General features: G+C 36.3%; 1 protein-coding gene across 2 annotated transcripts in view; it reads right to left on the reverse strand.

Annotated features, from left to right (window-relative positions):
• Positions 1 to 18,443, reverse strand: part of HAUS6 (HAUS augmin like complex subunit 6) — a 41,220-nt gene that overhangs the window by 5,988 nt on the left and 16,789 nt on the right. For both annotated transcript variants that reach the window (XM_082657524.1, XM_082657523.1), the window contains exons 9-15: positions 17,367 to 17,560; positions 16,501 to 16,627; positions 14,080 to 14,182; positions 7,475 to 7,556; positions 2,578 to 2,644; positions 2,090 to 2,266; positions 152 to 287 (exon numbers count right to left, since the gene is read on the reverse strand). In XM_082657524.1, coding sequence (XP_082513650.1) covers positions 152 to 287; positions 2,090 to 2,266; positions 2,578 to 2,644; positions 7,475 to 7,556; positions 14,080 to 14,182; positions 16,501 to 16,627; positions 17,367 to 17,560 — 886 coding nt within the window. The remainder of the gene's footprint in view (positions 1 to 151; positions 288 to 2,089; positions 2,267 to 2,577; positions 2,645 to 7,474; positions 7,557 to 14,079; positions 14,183 to 16,500; positions 16,628 to 17,366; positions 17,561 to 18,443) is intronic.

The following is an 18,443-nucleotide window of genomic DNA, read 5'->3' on the forward strand; positions in this document are numbered from 1 at the left end:
CCACATGAAAACAAATAGAGCCAATGCCACTAAATTGAAAGATACAGAAGAAAAGTTTTAAAGTGAGTTTCCAAAAGATTTGTCAGACCATGGTTCTAATAGTAGTAATGTCTAAGAAAGAAAATAGTGACAAAAAACATTATTAACTTACTCAAGTTTTCTGGAGTTCGGGGAATTTGATTCCTTGTTAAGAATGGGTTGGAAGCTAGAGAGTCAATTAGTTCCTCTAATATTACTTCTTTTCCTTTAGAAGGCTGTGGTGAATCAGATAAAACTGCCCTTGCAACCTAAAACAGAAAAGAAAAAGTAAAGCAAAAATTACCAAGCCCACTGGTAGAATGCAACAAAGGCCCTGATAAGAACAATAAGCACAAAAATAAACTCAACAATGTAGCTCCCAGGCACTCCATATAGACTCTCCAGGCACAATCCTATTAAGGTGAAATCAAACCCAAACCCTGTTTCCTCCCTTATCTTAAATGGATATCCTGTTACACAGGAGAGAAAAGATAAGAAATCTTTACACTTGGAAAGATTTAGATATAGTTCTGACTGCAGTGATCTGAATTACTATCTGCCACACTTGAGCTTCACAATTCCGTATCTGCTAAAATGACTGGTTCTAAAGCATGCAGGTTCTTCTTAATTATAATCCACCGCACAGTAACACCTCTACTAATAAACAGAGTACATTCTGACAACAAACTTCTTTGCCAGAAACCTCATCATCAGACATAAATTAGTGAAAACATAGGGATACATTTCTAAAATAGAGAAAAGAAAGTGTACAATATGGAAATAGCACTCTGTATTAACATTTTAATAAAACCAGAAAGCAAAAAACAAGCAAATTAAAATCTCTGCACCCTGAAATCCTGAAAAAAAGAAACTGCCTACAACCATAATCAAACTGACTCCTCCTCCATAAAAATACAGGGCTTCTTAGAATTCTAACACTAAATATTCCTTGTCATAAACACTATTAAAGAGAATTAATTTCACTTTACTTTCAGAGTTTTATGAGATTTTAGGGCTCTCCTCTTCCATCCTATCTCATTCCACTGCTACTGTAAATTCTTTTAACCAGAAAATGTGCCTTTCCTCCCATATCAGGAAAGAAAAAAAGAATGACTAATCATCTTTTCTTTAGTATAGAGTCAATCAACTAATACAGAGAAACAACAGAACTTTAGAGATTTAAAAATATTTAGAGACCATGAAACTGGTCCAACTTCCTCAAGTTGCAAACAAGAAAAATGACTGACAGCCAGCTCTCTTATTTGGACAATATTTATTAACTTTTTTCACGATCAAGATAAAGGAGGGAACTCCAATACCTGAATCAATATGCACTAAACCAAACTTTTCTTTCAGTCTCTCAGGAATGTAAAACAGCTGATTTATTTTCTGGCTGTTTCTGTTTCTGGCAGATAATCCAAATTCAAACAATGGAAAATATGTAATAAAAATAACATTAAAGAATGGCCTGACCATTTCATTTGTATAAACCGAGTTCTGTAATACTCAGCAATAGTCGTATTATGTGGTCACTTGCCAGTGAAAAGTAGAAAATTATTAAGGAACAGAGCTGGTTAAGAAAACCAAGATCATAAACAATCATGTATTTATTCACTTTTGAAATATTTAAAAAGCAGAAGGACAAAACCTTCACTTGGTGATAATATACTGTATAGTCTTTGTTCTAAAATTCAAAAAAAGAGGAAGCTCAGCTAAGCAACAGATAACATTCACAGAGTATTTTAATAAGTATAATCATTGGGTGTATTTATCCAACAATTTATGTAATGGTTAATTCCAAAAATATTATACATGTATTATTTTTATACTTTTGGATAGTTATAGAATGGGACATGGGTTCTAAACCACGGATATAATCTTAACTAAATAAGTTTATTTTATATCTGTTTCTACTTTTGGGGAGGACCAATTCTGCTTTAACCATGATTTTTATCGTCTGTGACCTCCTTCCCAAATTACACTTAATCAATAATTAACTGTACTTCACTTATAATCCCAACACCATTTAGAAAATGACATTTCAGTATACTTATTACAATCTCTTTCTAACCTCTTCTACCAGATGATCTTGCTCTTTTTGGAATGGATCACTTTTTTTAGCTGGCAGAGACCCTCCAAATGCACTACTCTTTGCAATATTTGATGATGAAGAGTCTTCCGCTTCAAATTCTGATGTTTTCTTAGAAACTGTTTCATTTTTCTCTCTAGGAGTCATCAAGTTCGTGTCCTGAATAAGATAGACATGTAATGTTAAAACGTTAATAATTGTACCTGATCTTCATTGTACCTGATCTTCATTAATGTTAATCTATAAAAGGTTAACATTATTGTAAAATTAAATGTTCACTGGCACAGTTTAAAAATTCCAGTATTCCCATTTAGAAGTAATAACTAATGTGTAAACAGGAATGGTAGATAATGTGCACACACTAGGAAATGTGAAAATAGAAATTTAATTGGGATATCAACAAAAGTAAAGAATATTTTTATCATATGTGAGTATGGTCAGAATTAATTTTAAATTGTTTTAAAATGTACCTTTTCAAGTAGTGTAACACTGTTTCTATCTGATGGTGAAATGGGCTGCAACAGGAAAGAAGCAGGGCTAAAAGGAAAAAAAATTAATAAATCCAAGTTATGAGTAAGAAAGAATTCCATTCACTTGATGTATTTGAATATTCTAAGGAAACTGTCTGCCCCGTATCTGTCCGTTACGATTTCACTCAATTCGTCCCGGTCATCAAAAGGCAGTTTATTATTCTAGGGAAGTATAGTGACAATTAGAGCAGTACTTCAGCCCAATTTGTGTATCAGCCTCCCAAACTAATGAACATTTTCCTTACCCAGTATGTATTTTAAGTCAACAGCATTTTTTACAAGGGTTGGATGACTTGATGAACACTCAAAAACTTGAGTACAAGGTAAAAACAAATTCAATTAGGGACTTCCCTGGTGGCGCAGGGGTTAAGAATCTGTCTGCCAATGCAGGGGACATGGGTTTGATCCCTGGTTCGAGAAGATCCCACATGCCGCAGAGCAACCAAGCCCGTGCGCCACAACTACTGAGCCTGAGTGCCACAACTACTGAAGCCCCTGCACCTAGAGCCCATGCTCTGCAGCAAGAGAAGCTGCCGCAATAAGCCCGCGCACCGCAACAAAGAGTAGCCCCCGCTCGCCGCAACTAGAGAAAGCCCATGCGCAGCAACGAAGACCCAATGCAGCCAAAAATAAACAAATAAAAATAAATAAATTAAAGAAAAAAATTCAATTAACTAGAATCACATTATTACAATGTCCTCAGGCTTCAGACCACAGAAGCACTGTAGCAGAGACTAAGATTCTTTTGATATTTCAGGTCCAAAATCAATTTCTCTTATGCTGAATTTTCCATAGCAAATACATTACACTTACAGTAAAGTCATGAGGTTATTCAATTTGAATTTGCAGCATTCCACACATAGTGTTCCTTAATCTCTTAGATTCTCTTGCCCCTTTTGGTTAACGTGAAAACCTTATGCATCTTTTCACTATAATTACAAAGTAAGTTATTAAATTTTTTAAGCCTTCAAAGTAATGATAACTTTATTTATCTTCATCTTGAAAGTGCCTTCAAATTCAATCATGGATTGGGTCTGCTCACTGACCAAAAGCTTTTCTACTCTAGGTAAAATGGAGGCAGGATTACCACAGAAACCACCTTCAACATCAAGCATGCCAGTGTTTTTCTTTCCGTTCACAGACAGAAAAGTACAAAATTAACAACTTTGCAAATATTTTATATAATAGCAAATATGCCTTTCAAACTTTTTCAAATATGCCCTTCTTGAAATCTACCTTCCAAACATAATTCAAAATCACTGAAATCGCTCAAGTTTCAAATTCGCTTCGACAGGATATAATCTAGATATCTAAGGCAAAAGATTAGTGATTACTATCTAGTGTGATTTTATCCACATTCTTCCCCAAAATTGACGTTAAAATGATCAGAAAGCCCTCTGAAGCAGGGCCAGCAAGCTATGGACCAATGCCATTAAGATGCCACCAAAAGACTGGTGAGCTCCTGGAGGATGATGACTATGTCTTACCAAAGGCTATTCCCAAGTCCTAACACAGTACCTGGCGCTTGGCAGTGCCACACGATGGATCAATGAATAAATGTCACTTGAAGATGAGGTTCTATAGATGCCACCAAATTTTTCTATCTGAATCATTCTTGCAGAGTCTCATAATAGAGAAAAATGGAACCACATTCTATACCTCCTCTCTCTCGTTTCTGAATTGGCAACATGCTATTAGCCTTGTTAATATCTCAATTCAAGTCAACTTCAAAGCAGCCCTGGCTCAGTCCTTACTCTCTACCCACTTGCCAGGCCAAAACTGAGGCCCATGAAATCCAGATAAAAAGGGTATTGATCCCACTGTGGAAATTAACCCTAAAAGCACTACCAAAAGAAAAAAGACATGCTTTTTATAGCAGCAAAAATTTTGAGGAAAACCTAAAGTCTAAAAATAAATGAAATGTTAAAAAGCTATTTTAAGTGGTAATATAATGTTAAGTAAATATACACACACACTTAAAAAAACTGCATTTATGCTATGTTAATGTTGAGAAAATTTTGTATTTTAGAATACAAGACTTTGGAATTGGAAATAAAGTCTAAAAAAGAACTTCGGAAAGAATCTGACAAGTGATTTATTGGAAATTGGAAATTTTAGCTAATTATTTTTTATTTTCATTTGTTGTTGTTATAATATGTCTACAATTAACAGAGAAATAAAAAAAAGAGAAAGGAAATAACAAAATGAGATTAGAATTCAATTTCTAAGACTAAGGATGTTTGTTTGGAATGCATGCAAGATCATACTGCCCTATCTCTGAAATGTAATAAAGGAGAAACCGTAGAGGTTAAAGGTCTAGAAGAACTGCATCACCACCACTAGAAATATCATGGAACCCTCCTTTCCAGAAACCACTGCAAAGAAAGGTAGTACCCACAGTGTACAGCAAAGGCATCATCAATCACTGAATTCTGATTGTAAGTATGGTGCAGCCTCCATGAGCTCACTCTGATCAAAATCAAGCCAGGAGATCTATGGAGAAGACTACTTATACTTTAGTACTTGTGAATGAAAACCACACGTGAAAGGGCAAACAACACACTTACCCTAAAAACTACATTCATCTCATGCTTTTTAACTGCATAATTATATTAACCATATCCACATATGAATTTCCCAATTAACTACACTGATACTGATGTAAGATGATGCCACTACAAATAAAATATTTAGTATAATAGCTGAACTACATGCCAAAAACGGTATTTCTTTAAGTGCAGTCTCTCCACGTTACACATGAAACATTTTATTACAAAATACCTTTTACAGTAAAGAATTCTGAGCAACATGTTTACTTCCATATCCCAGTAACTCAACTCTTTACCTCTCTTCTGTTCTCCTATTAGGCAGTCATAATCTTTCATTTCCCATTAAGCGTTTATCCCTCATCACCAAAAGCCTTCCTCTACCTCCTTTCAATATCCCAACCTATAAGTAAAATAAAGAGTGAAAAGACAGTTAAAAGATCCAAAAGCTTAGAAAAGAATAAATGTGGAAGTCAAAATTATTTAATACAGGGGCTTCCCTGGTGGTGCAATGGTTGAGAGTCCGCCTGCCGATGCAGGGGACACGGGTTCGTGCCCCGGTCCGGGAAGATCCCACATGCCGCGGAGCAGCTGGGCCCATGAGCGATGGCCGCTGAGCCTGCGCGTCCGGAGCCTGTGCTCCGCAACAGGAGAGGCCACAGCAGTGAGAGGCCCACGTACCGCAAAAACAAACAAACAAACAAAAACAAACAAACAAAAAATTATTTAATTCAACTTTTTCCTATATTAAGAGAATTCTATTTGAATTAAATTCTTAGGGGCTGAGCATCTGGCTCCTGTAGAATTCTGATAGTACATCTTAGTACAAAATTCTACTTCAAGAAAGAATCTTGAGGTTGAATGGAGTTCATAAATAAAATCAGATTTGTGAATTAATCTACTAACTCCATCAATCTTTAGTCCAACAAGAAACCTTAAATCAAAATATTTAATCTGTTCTCTCAAGGAAAGACAGACCAAAAACATAACTGAGATCGGGAAGCACCAACTACTTCCCTCTAAGAGGCATGCTTTAAGAACAATTGTGATAAGGGGGTAAAATTAGCAAGCCCAATAACTTTATAATTTCTTCACTTTACAAGGTCTTCACTGCAGATTTCATTCTATTTCTTTAGGTACTCAGAAAATCAACATCACACCCAGATCTAAGAACAAAAATAAAATTCTCCCACAAGTAGTGCTGACCTCCTATGAACCAGAAAATTTGCAGAGGAAACTGCCAATAGCATAATTTCACATGTAAGCTTTGACAATAGTTACGGTATTTCAACTTAATAACTTATTAAGAGTATACAGAATGAAGGGGGCCTCAAGTCATTTAAAATTTTCTTTTAGAATTATCCTAAATATTTTGTTTCCATATCTGTGCCTCATTAACATGGGGAAGTTGAACTGAAAATCGACTATTTAAATCAAAGGTTAATCAGAAAAAGCAAAATAATAAAGGTATCTATTTAGCATATCTGTGTTTGACTGCTACTTAATAATGTTTAGTTTCAATAAAGGACAAACACATTCACATTTAGTTTAGAGATTTCTGCTTTTATAATCTGGCATCACTTTATTTAAGGGATAAATAGGATAATAGAGGAAAAAAGACAATAAATAAAGTAAGAATACTCCTAGTTACAACAAACTAGCTAGGTTCAGTTTTTTCATATGCTAAATTTTGGGATTAGATTGAATCAGAAGTCTTCCCAAAAAAATTTTTTTTAAGTACAGAACTCTTTTTATCAAATGGCATATAAAGCCTCAATATATAGTACAGATAAAACAGAAGGCTGCTTAGGTTGAAGTGGGAAACGCTGGAACAGTCACAGGTTAAATTTGATTCATCCACAGCACCAGAGGGTGCTGCAGAACACAGACTGAAAACTACCAACTAGACTACCAACTAGATCATCTCAGAAGTCCCTAAACTCTTGGATTTAGTCGAACAGCCACAAGTGATTTCAAAGACGTTCACAGACACAAAAAGGCAAAAATTCCTAAACTTGCATTAAATAATTTTCACATATGTCTTTTTCTTCAAAAATTACATAATCCCCATGAGTCCCAACATTTAGATGAGAATAGAGGAAAAAAATGCCCTTGCATCAGAAATGTTGAATCTTTCCTGAAAACGTGGATCCGCAGTAGAAAAACACTGTCTGGTTAAGAGAAGAAAGTTACGAGCTATCTCACAGTGGAGAAGCTTGAAAGCTGGCTGAAGATGGGACTAAAATTAATTAAGAGAAAAAAAATCAATATGAAAATCAAATTTCTTTTACCTGTTGGCTAGATCACATTTAGTTTCCAGTATATCACTTGCCCTTCTGCAATCATCTTCCTGGGTATGTTGCTTACGTGTATCTAAAGGAATAGAAAAATTAATTACTCTTTAATTATGTTTGTACATTCTAATATTCAGAGATCTCTTGAAGTTATACAACAACCTCTAAACAGAAGAAAACAGAAAAATAAAATAAATGTTAAAGAAAAGGACAATTATTCAATTATTAAGTATAAAGTTGTATGCATGACAGTGACGGAGAATATGTACAATAGGCTTTTCTAGAAAGATAGCTCATACAAAGTTTCCCAAAAAGGGACAATCCATAATTCTCAAGTATTATATAGCCATGCTTCTTGTTTAAGTACACAGATAATGCAATTACCACATAAACCAGCCAAAAAGTTATACTACTTAGCATATTTTAGCCCAGCATCTATGACATCAGTCAACCTATGTATTTATTCTTCAACATATCATTTAATGACTATGTGTCATTACTGCACTAACAATAGGAAAAAGAAATTAAAAATGGAGACCTGTCTTCAAGGAGTCAATACAGAATTATGGTATACTGCTACAGTATTATGACACAAGTATGCACAGAATGCAAGGAGGCAGAAAGGCACCCGGCCCAGAGTGGGGAACATGAAGAAGCCATGAAAGTACTAAGAGAATAAGTTGCATGTTTCGTGTGCCACAGCATAAGGTATATCTAGTGGAAGCATGATAGGCAATGAAATTGATGACAAAAGCCATGGCTATATTTCAAAGGATTTGATATTCCAGGAGCTCCTCTTCTTTCAACACTATTTATACATGTGTCCAAAGTGTTACTGTATAAGAAGCCAATGTGTATACTATGTAAAGTTTTCCTTTTAATTCATCATAATGCCACCTCATAACATTTTCAATACCCTATGCTTTTGAACCTACTAATTATGATGGAGTTACTGTTATTTATAAAACATTCCAAAAGTAAGCACAAATACAACTATACCACAAGCTTAGTAGACAACCATTAACTAAAATGATGATGATATATTCAACATCTTGTTATAACCTATAATGTTAAAGAACTGAAAAAAAATATGTATGTGTATGTGTGTGTATACATATATATATATATATGTTCCATTTCAGATCACTGAATCACTTTGCTGTACACCTGAAACATTGTAAATCAACTATACTTTAATTTTTAAATATTTTAAATTTAAAGATTTTTTAAAAATAAAAATGATGATGCATAACTTTAAACACCATCTGGTGGTGGTAGGCAGAGTTCATGAACATTTGTTCTGGTATGAAAGAAAGTCTGTAAGGTAAAAGCTGCTAAGTGAAAAAGCATCTAGAGCCTTTTTCTCTTTTCCAAAGGTGATAGGTGATCAAAAGTCACTGGTGGGTATTACACCAAGAGATGAAAAGGATCATATTTACATTACAGGAAGATCACTGATAGCCATTTGGAATACAGAACAGATAAACTATTGGAGGCAGAGTACCTAGTTAGAACACAATCACATGCAAGAAATGATGAAACCTAAACTTAAGATGCAAAGATAGCAAAGGAGGGCACAGTCATAATAGTGCATTTAGGAGGTTAAAACAAACTAAACTCACCACTACAAAGCAAACGAAACTAAAGCAGACACTGACTCCTACTGTAAAGACACTACAACTACTAAATAAAATGTAAGAAAAAAGGAATGCCCAGAAGAATAAAAATCATCACATGACAGAACCAAAGACGGAAAGCACAACAAGCAGGGTAAACTTAAACTGAGAAACAAGGGCTCAATGAGGCAGGCTCCAGGGGCTGAACACAGGAGATTTAAATGCCTACATGGTAACAAGAAACATCATCTCAGGCCTCTCAGGCTGGGATCTGAGAGACCACCATAAGACAAGACACTGCAAAGACTGCTCTGCCTCTAAAAAGGGATTATAAAAATTCTGTCAACTGGACAGGGAAAGCCTGCTGTCTACCTGGACTCCTTGGTGAAAAAAAAGTATAGAAGGAAGGAAGGAAAGGTATCTAAAACCTAGCCTACTCAAAAGGAGGTGTGAAATCCATAATTATACTGGCTACTTGTTTTAGGAATCCCAAACCAAAGACATTAACTGCTCTAGTTCAAAAGAAATCCCTGGGACTCTTGGCCACTTTGTAGAGACCCTTCTGCAATCCTGGGCCCACATGACTCCTCCAGAGGTGGGGAACCCACTGAAGTTGAGATTTCATTCAAATATTTAAATATTATTATTTCAATAGAACATCAGCAGGCAGAGCATACCGGAGAAGTACCTGAAATGAAGAGATACTGGGAAAATTGATAAAGATAAAAATCAGTATATTTAAAATGATCAACAAAAAAGAAACAACAGGGGCCATAATGAAAGAAGATGACACCATGAAAAAGAATGGGTAGTTTTGAAAAAAGAAGCAAATAAAAAATACATTCATGAAAATTAAATACTAAATGGACAGGTCAAAAAGGAGATTAAACATAAATAAAGAGATAATTAGTGAACCATAGGGAGATACAAAGAAAATACCCAGAATGCAGGTCCAGAGTTACAAAGAGGTTATAAATATGAATAAGAAGTTATGAGATATGGGGGACAGAATTAGAAGTCCCAATAATATGAGGGATAAAAGAAAAGGACCAAAAGAATAAGAGAGGGGGGTAATATTACAAGAGATATTAGTGAATAAGTTTCCAGAACTGAAGAAAGATATGAGCCTTCACGCTGAATAAGCACACACAAGTTCCAAACAGGCTAAATAAAAACAAATCTACATTTAGACACAGCTCAATGAACCTGCATAATACAAAAATAAATAAGTCTTAAAAGCAACCAGAGATCAAAAATTACCTACAAATGAACGACAATTAGAGAGACAGCAAATGTTTCGAAAACAAAAGAAGGCAGAAAGCAATGAGATCATATTATTAAAGTCCCAAGGAAAAATAAGTGTTGATCTTGAATCCAAACTATCATTCATAAGTAAAAACAAAGATATTTTCAAAGAAAGACTAAGAGATCTTACTATTCAGGGTCTGTCACTAGAAGAAGTGAAAGATATACTTCGAGGTATACCTCTCAAAAGGAAGGAATAGAACAAAAGTAATATTGACCAAAAAAATCAGTAAATATATTGGTAAATCACACACAATGATTGTTAAAAAGAATTTCTATCAATGTCATTCTTTTTTTAACGGGTAGGGCATTATCCTAGAATAAAAGTAAGAGGACAAAACAACCATATACAGTGAGTGAATCCTCCTTGGATCCTGGTTCAAAAACAAACATTTACAAAGAACATGTTGGGGGATAAGAGAAGTTTTATTTATAAACTTAAGAACAGCAAAACAGTATACGTATGGTTAGATTCAAAGTAAAATTATTTTTATAAACATACATCAGAATAAACTTAAGATTTAGGATAGTGGTTACCTCTGCAAATGCAGAATGAACAGTCAAGGCCAAGGGGTTAATATCCAAAATATACAAACAGCTCATACATATGAATATCACAAAAACAAACCCAATCAATGCATGCCGCAACTAAAAATTCACATGCCACAACTAAGGAGCCCGTAAACCATAACTAAGGAGCCCACCAGCCGCAACTAAGGAGCCCACCAGCCACAACTAAGGAGCACATGTGCCATAACTAAGGAGCCTGCCTGCTGTGACTAAGACCCGGTACAACCAAATAAATAAATAAAATATTTTTTTAAAAAGGGGCAGGGCTTCCCTGGTGGCGCAGTGGTTGAGAGTCCGCCTGCCAATGCAGGGCACATGGGTTCGTGCCCCTATCCGGGAAGATCCCACATGCCGTGGAGCGGCTAGGCCTGTGAGCCATGGCCGCTGAGCCTGCGCGTCCGGAGCCTGTGCTCCACAATGGGAGAGGCCACAGCGGTGAGAGGCCCATGTACCACAAAACAAAAACAAAAACAAACAAAAAAAAAGGGCAGAAGATCTAAATAGACATTTCTCCAAAGAAGACACACAGATAGCCAACAGGCACATGAAAAGATGCTCAACATCACTAATTATTAGAGAAATGCAAATCAAAACCACAATGAGGTATCAACCTCACACTTGTTAGAACGGCCCTCATCAAAAAGTCTACAAATAATAAATGCTGGAGAGGATGTGGAGAAAAGGGAACCCTCCTGCACTGTTGGGGGGAATATAAATTGGTGCAGCCACTATGGAGAACAGTATGGAGGTTCCTTAAAAATCTAAAAATAGAACTACCATATGATCCAGCAATTCCACTCCTAGGTATATGGGCGGGAAAAACGAAAACTCTGATTTGAAAAAACACATGCACTCCAATGTTCATAGCAGCACTATTTACAGTAGTCAAGACATGGAAGCAACGCAAGTGCCATCAACAGATTATTAGCTTAAGAAGATGTGGCATATATATACACACATACACACACAATGGGTATTTCTCAGTCATACAAAAGTGAAATATTGCCACTGGCAGCAACATGGATGGACCTAGAGAATATTATGCTTAGTGAAATAAGTCAGAGAAAAACACTATATGATATCACTTATATGCGAAATCTAAAAAATAATACAAATGAATTTATATACGAAACAGAAACAGACTCACAGACACAGAAAGCAAACTTACAGTTACCAAAGGGGAGAAGGAAGCGGGGGAAGGGACAAAGGAGTATGAGATTAACAGATAACAAACTACTTTAATACATAAAATAGATAAGCAACAGGATTTACTGTATAGCATAGGGAATTATAGCCAATATCATGTAATAGCCTATAATGGAATATAACCTGAAAAAAAAAAACCAAAATCACTATGCTCTGCACACCTGAAACTAAAATATTGTAAATCAACTACACTGCAATTTAAAAAAAAAAGAATACTCAAGGAAGGGTGGATACTCAAGGGTTAACTACACTAGTACTTTTTAAAAAAACTAAAGCAAATACTGCAAAGATTTGACAAGAGTGTTCAGTAAACAGGTATTTATAATATTCCTGTACTTAATAATGCTGAAATGTAATTTTTTAAAACTACTGAAAAGAAAAATCACTTCCAGCAAGATGTAATATGTAAGGTATAGGAGGGAAAAAGCTGTTGTACTTTAAGCAAAGTAAAGTGGTTTACTACAAAAAGTATAAAATAATGTTGAGGTTCCCCAGCCCAGACAAAGGCTCTAGAGGAAAAAAAAAAAAAGGAATCCCAAGAGTACAAACTGTGCAATGTGTGAAGGAAAGGGTTACCCCCAAAGAGCCTATCAAACACTTTTAAAATGTGGACTTCTAACTAAACTTCATAAACAGACACAAATATTCCCTCACTCTGAAGGCGACATAGAAATCTCCAAATGGACATGAGGACAATTTCATGGTTTCACAGGGCCTAAACTAAGTATGCCAAGAGTACAAAGGCCCTTTCCATGCTGAAGTGAGAACACAATGGCAACCAAATATGCCAAGAACTATCAAAGTAATTCTATCATCATAAGCAATGCTCTGTATCTGAAAATCTTTTTCATTCATCAAACTATGCAGTCTTTTGTGTCTACTCTTCTGCTGGCACCTATCCTTGACCCTTGCTCTCTGGTCTATGATCTTTCCCAACTAGTGTCCTCCCCACATACACCTGACTCCCAAAGCAATCACCTATCCTAGCTGTGTTCATCCTTTTTCTTCCTAAGTCCTGTGCTAACTGCTGCCATGACCGATGGCCTGCCTAAACTCAACTGTAGCCTATACTTATTACCTGCTCCAGACTGGCTACATAATTCATACATTTTTTATTCATTTATCCCTCCACCTATCTACCTTACATTTACTGAACCCAATAAAAATTTCTTGTACACAAATACTAGGCAATTGGTGAAACTGAGTATGAAATTGATATTAGATATTGTAGAGAAATTAATTTTTTAGGTGTGATAATGGTATGATATTTGAGGAAACTGAGATAATTATTAATTTTAGGTGTAACATTAGTGTGGTAATTAAAGAGGAAAAAGTCCTTATTTTCATGGGAATGCATGCTGAAACAGAGTGAAGTGTTAAGGTCTCAGACTTACATGGTTTAGCAAACAAACATACACATTTAAAGCAAAAATCTCAACTGCTGAAACAAGCAACAGTTAAGTATTCAGGTAATTACTGTACTATTCTTTCGTGTTAAAAAATTGTGGGCTTCTACACAAAACTTTTAAGTGAACATTTATAGCAGCATTACTCATAATAGCCAGATGGTGGAAATAACCCAAATGTCCATCAAAGGACAAACAGATCAACAAAATTCGATTCAATCATACAACAGAATGTATTCAAACAAAGTAATGAAGTATCGATACATGCTACAACTTGGATAAACCTTGAAAACACTGTGCAAAGTAAAAAGCTGTGCAACTGAAAGAAAGGAGACACAAAAAGCCTTATGTTAACGGAGGCTCATATGACTGAAATGCTTTGTGCATTTCACCACAGTAAATAACTGGGAAAAAAAAAACATGAAAGTTTATAAAAGAACTGTTATCACAGTGAGAAATATTAATGAGATTGAAGTTTAAAAGAGAAAAAATAACCAACCTGGAAGTGAAGCAGGGTACTGCAAAAGAATACTCTTCTCATATGCTTCTTCTGAGGCAGGATCAAACGAAAGGGGAGACATAGGTGGTAAAAGATCCACAGCCTTAAAACACAGAATTTGTTATTTTGAAATATACACACTTTACTCAGTACCACAGTAACAATACTAAGCAAACCTAGGAATGGATGGGTTTTTTTTTCCCTAACGAAGAAAGAATTAGCAAACATACAAATTATCCTGTAACTATTTTTAAACTAAGGAGTATGATATTAGGAACAAGAGGACTACTTTGCCCTCCAACTATGCCTCAAATGTAATAGTACCTAAAATAAAGAGGAATGTCTCAATTTCTTTTTTTTTAAATTATAATCCTTACTGTTACTGGCCAAAAACTCTGGACCTAAATCCTGTTGTCTTTGTTGAAAGATGAACCAACTGCATGGAAAGGTTTGAGATGCACTGGCAACAAAGTGAGACTTGCTCTTCGCCGAGATCAGAAGTATTAAAAGGGGATTGCACATTGTCCTTGTTTGAGTCACTTATTAAATGCCACTCGGGACTTCTAGCCGGGGTGTGTCCCATGGAGACTCACCCCCACCCCCACCCCCGCCATAGCTGTGAAGCTCAGAGCACTGCTTTGCAACAAACTAAATTCTCAACGTGTTCATAGGGACTGTGGGGCTTGGTCTTTGGTCAAAGGCTCAGCCATTCCAAGGAGTCCTACCATATTTTTGCTTCCTGCTCTAGTAGGTCTAGTGTCCTGGGTTTGGGGTGAGACATGTGGACTAGAGTTGTTAGATTGCACAGGGGACTGAGTGTTCTTCATGTTCTGCATCTTCGGGCATGCACAGACCCCCAGAGGATACGGTCCAGGTCCCTTCGCTCTGACGGGGAACTTTACCATGTCGAACTGCTGTGTTTACCATGTGCGTTTGTTACCTTTTCATCCTCATCTTTCTCATCAGAAACTTGTGGTTTTACTCTTTCAGGTTCTTTTACTTCTGGTCTCCGTTTGCTAGCTAGATGTTTGGGTTCACTTTTGTGCCTCTTTTCATCTTTGTCTTCTTCATTCATTTCAGCCTGAGCTCCTCTGGGCCTCGCATCTCTGTCTGGCTCCTCCTTAGATTTCTGTTTAGGTGTTAGTCCTTCGGTTTGACTTCTGAGTCTCTTTTCTTCCTGGAGGTGACCAGGCTTTACTTTATCATCTCTTTCTTCTTCTTCTACGTGTGTTCCTGGTCTTACTCTTCCCGGTTCTTCTGCAGGGAGCGGTCCAGCAACTTGTTCTCTGGATGTAACTCTACGTCTCTTTTCCTCCTGGTCTTTTTCTTCTTCATCGACAGAATCATCTGATTTTGCTTTTTCAGTGTCTTCCTCAGGCTTCCGTTTGGCAGGGCCCCCTGTGAAATGAGATGTGACGGTGGTCTGCCTGGTACTTTGCCTTGTAATCCTGGGGCTACATGAGACTTCAGATTTTGTTTCTCCATCGGACTTGCTTCTCCTGCGCATGCAGTTTGGAAACAGGTCTGGGGGACTTGTTCTTCTCTGCTATTTCCACTCTGTGGTCCTCACCACTTGTCTGGCTCCCGTTTTCTACACATCCATTCACTTCCCGACTGAAAGCATGAGTTCCGTTCTCCAAGGACAAATCTTTATTTAAAAGGGATTTGGGGCTTCCCTGGTGGTGCAGTGGTTGAGAGTCCGCCTGCCAATACAGGGAACGCGGGTTTGTGCCCCGGTCTGGGAAGATCCCACATGCCGCGGAGCGGCTGGGCCCGTGAGCCACAGCCGCTGAGCATGCGCGTCCAGAGCCTGTGCTCCGCAACGGGAGAGGCCACAACAGTGAGAGGCCCGCGTACCGCAAAAAAAAAAAAAAAAAAGGTATTTGACTTGTGCCAGGTAGCCCTCCTCTGATAATTCTTCTTTATGTAATTTGGTTTCCAAGTCACATAACTGATTCTTTATTTCTGTCTGCAGAAATTCATGCAAGAGATTCCACTTCTCCTTCATGCATTCCTTTTCTGCTAAACTATCTCTTTCCAAATCTTTGAGCCGGATGGTCTCGAGGATTTCGTGAGCAACATCGTGAGGTTTGTCGTAGACCGGCAGCGGCCACAGGTAGACAGCAGGCTCAGCCCCCACAGGCGACTTGAGCCTCAGCGCCAGCTTCTCCCCGATCTCATTTTCTTTTTAATACAATCCACTGAATCTAAAAATATAAACTATATCACAACAGCAGCTTAATGAACATTCTAATATGTATTTAGAAAAATCACAGAAACCGAAATATTTGAACTTTAGGCTCAGATGCAAAGATGAGAAGCATACACACATATAGCATTTCCAGGTCATTTGTACCATGATAAATCAAGAGTTTGCAAGAGATTAAACTACTCTCCAAAAGTCAAGTCAATATTACTTACTGGAGTCCAACCTTTTATTAGACTGAAAGGAGACAGGCCGAGAAATTCTTTCCAATTTTTATGCCATTCTTCTTGTTTTTCAACAATAGAATGTTTTATAGTTGAGACATCTTCTTTTATTTTATACCTGTAACGGCATAAAAAAGAACTTCATTCAAAACATGAATATATAAAAAGAAGCACTGAGAAAAAGTGTTGAAGTAAGAATATTATAGCTCGTAGAGAAAGGGCAGAAAGTATAACTGAAAGTTCAACCAATTCAGCACACCTAAATTGCATAAACTCTCCCATTGAGAGTTCAGAATCTAAAATACCTTGTTTCCTTTTAATACCAAATAGCAATCATACATCTGTACTCTATTTATCTTTAAAAATATTGGGTTGGCCAAAAAGTTCGTTCGGGTTTTTCCCTAAGATGTTACCCAAACGAACTTTTTGGCCAATCCCATACAATTTTTTCCTGGTTCTGAACTCAAGTTGAAATTCTACTCCTACTCTCTATCCATTTCTAAAGAGAACCCATACCTCCCGGTCACCCTGCTCAATATAAACAAATTTTTTAAAACCTAGTTCTATTAGTAGACCCTACAAAAGAAAAGCTAGAGAAAAGTCAGAATTATTTGATAAAGAATTATCACTCAGGGCAAATAATATACTCCAGACAAAAGAAAACTACATTAATTTTCCTTGCTACTTCATGTGTCTCTCTAGAAGTTGGTGACATAAGGTTTTTGAGTACGAGTAAAATTTTCACACTTGTTTGCCAAAGCTACTGAGTTGTTAACTAAACAAGAGTTGTGCTGAGAAATTATCAAAACCACCCTACTCCTACCCCAGTGAAATAACAGAAGATCTTTCTAGTGTACCTCATATGCTTCAGATCTGACAATCTTTCTCTCTGAACTTTGGTCTCTTTTTCAAGGAAGTGAAGGTCTATTGTCAGTCTTGCTTGGTTAGCCTGACAATGTTCATATTTCATTACTTTCAAGACTTCATTTAATAACTGAATAACTGTTAAGAGATTCAATTTTCCAGCCTCATAAACATTTCCTATGTGCAACTGAAAAAAAAAAGTAGTGAACTATAGATTGTTAACATAGTAAAATGCTACAAAAATATATTTACATTTTTCACTATTATATAAAAAGGTTACCTTAAAAAAGAGTGGAAAAAAAAGAACGACTGTCTACCCAAAAATAAAACTATGTAAATAATTCTGGCCCAAAGAAAACTACTGTGGAAGAATTAACACACCATGCTACACTTGTATATCATGCAAAAAAGCTGAAACTAGAATAAAAGAAATGCAAATAAATGGAAAGCAAAATAAAGACTGAGGAGAAAGATCAGGTTTGGAGAAAGATCATGAATTCATGTTGTACCAAAAGTTGCAAATTAAAGGACCCCTAAACGTTGATTCCAAACTTAAGACATGTTTATTTGGCCTACACAGTTCCAATGTTTTAAAATCATCTGAATTAGTTGCTAATATTTTTTAAAATCACAGATTTCACACAAAATTAGTACCCCAAAGATCTCATCATTTCCTACTTTACCCCTATTGTTACACATAATTAGCATACTTCATCTATATATTATTACCTGCCTAGCCCCTGTAGGAATCTGAGTTTACAGATCCTGATTTTTATGTACTCTGAATTTGAAGTGCCTGACATGTTACCTATTAAAGTGAAAACTCTTCAGGGTCACAACAATATTTTATCTTTATATCCCCTTCACTATAATAATACCTGGCACATAGGAGATGCTCAAAAAATTTTAAGTTTACTAAGAAAAATAAACGTAGGCTATTCAGATGGAAATGTCCCATAAGCAAGTGGAAATAATCTGATGTAGTTTGAGTTGAAGGGGAGAGACTGGAAATACCAATCTGGTAATATTATTGTATAGGAGGCTGATGAAGCCATGGAATTGGGTAAGAA

Source organism: Grampus griseus (assembly GCF_964374135.1).
Source record: "Grampus griseus genome assembly, chromosome: 6".
Classification (NCBI taxonomy): Eukaryota; Metazoa; Chordata; class Mammalia; order Artiodactyla; family Delphinidae; genus Grampus; species Grampus griseus.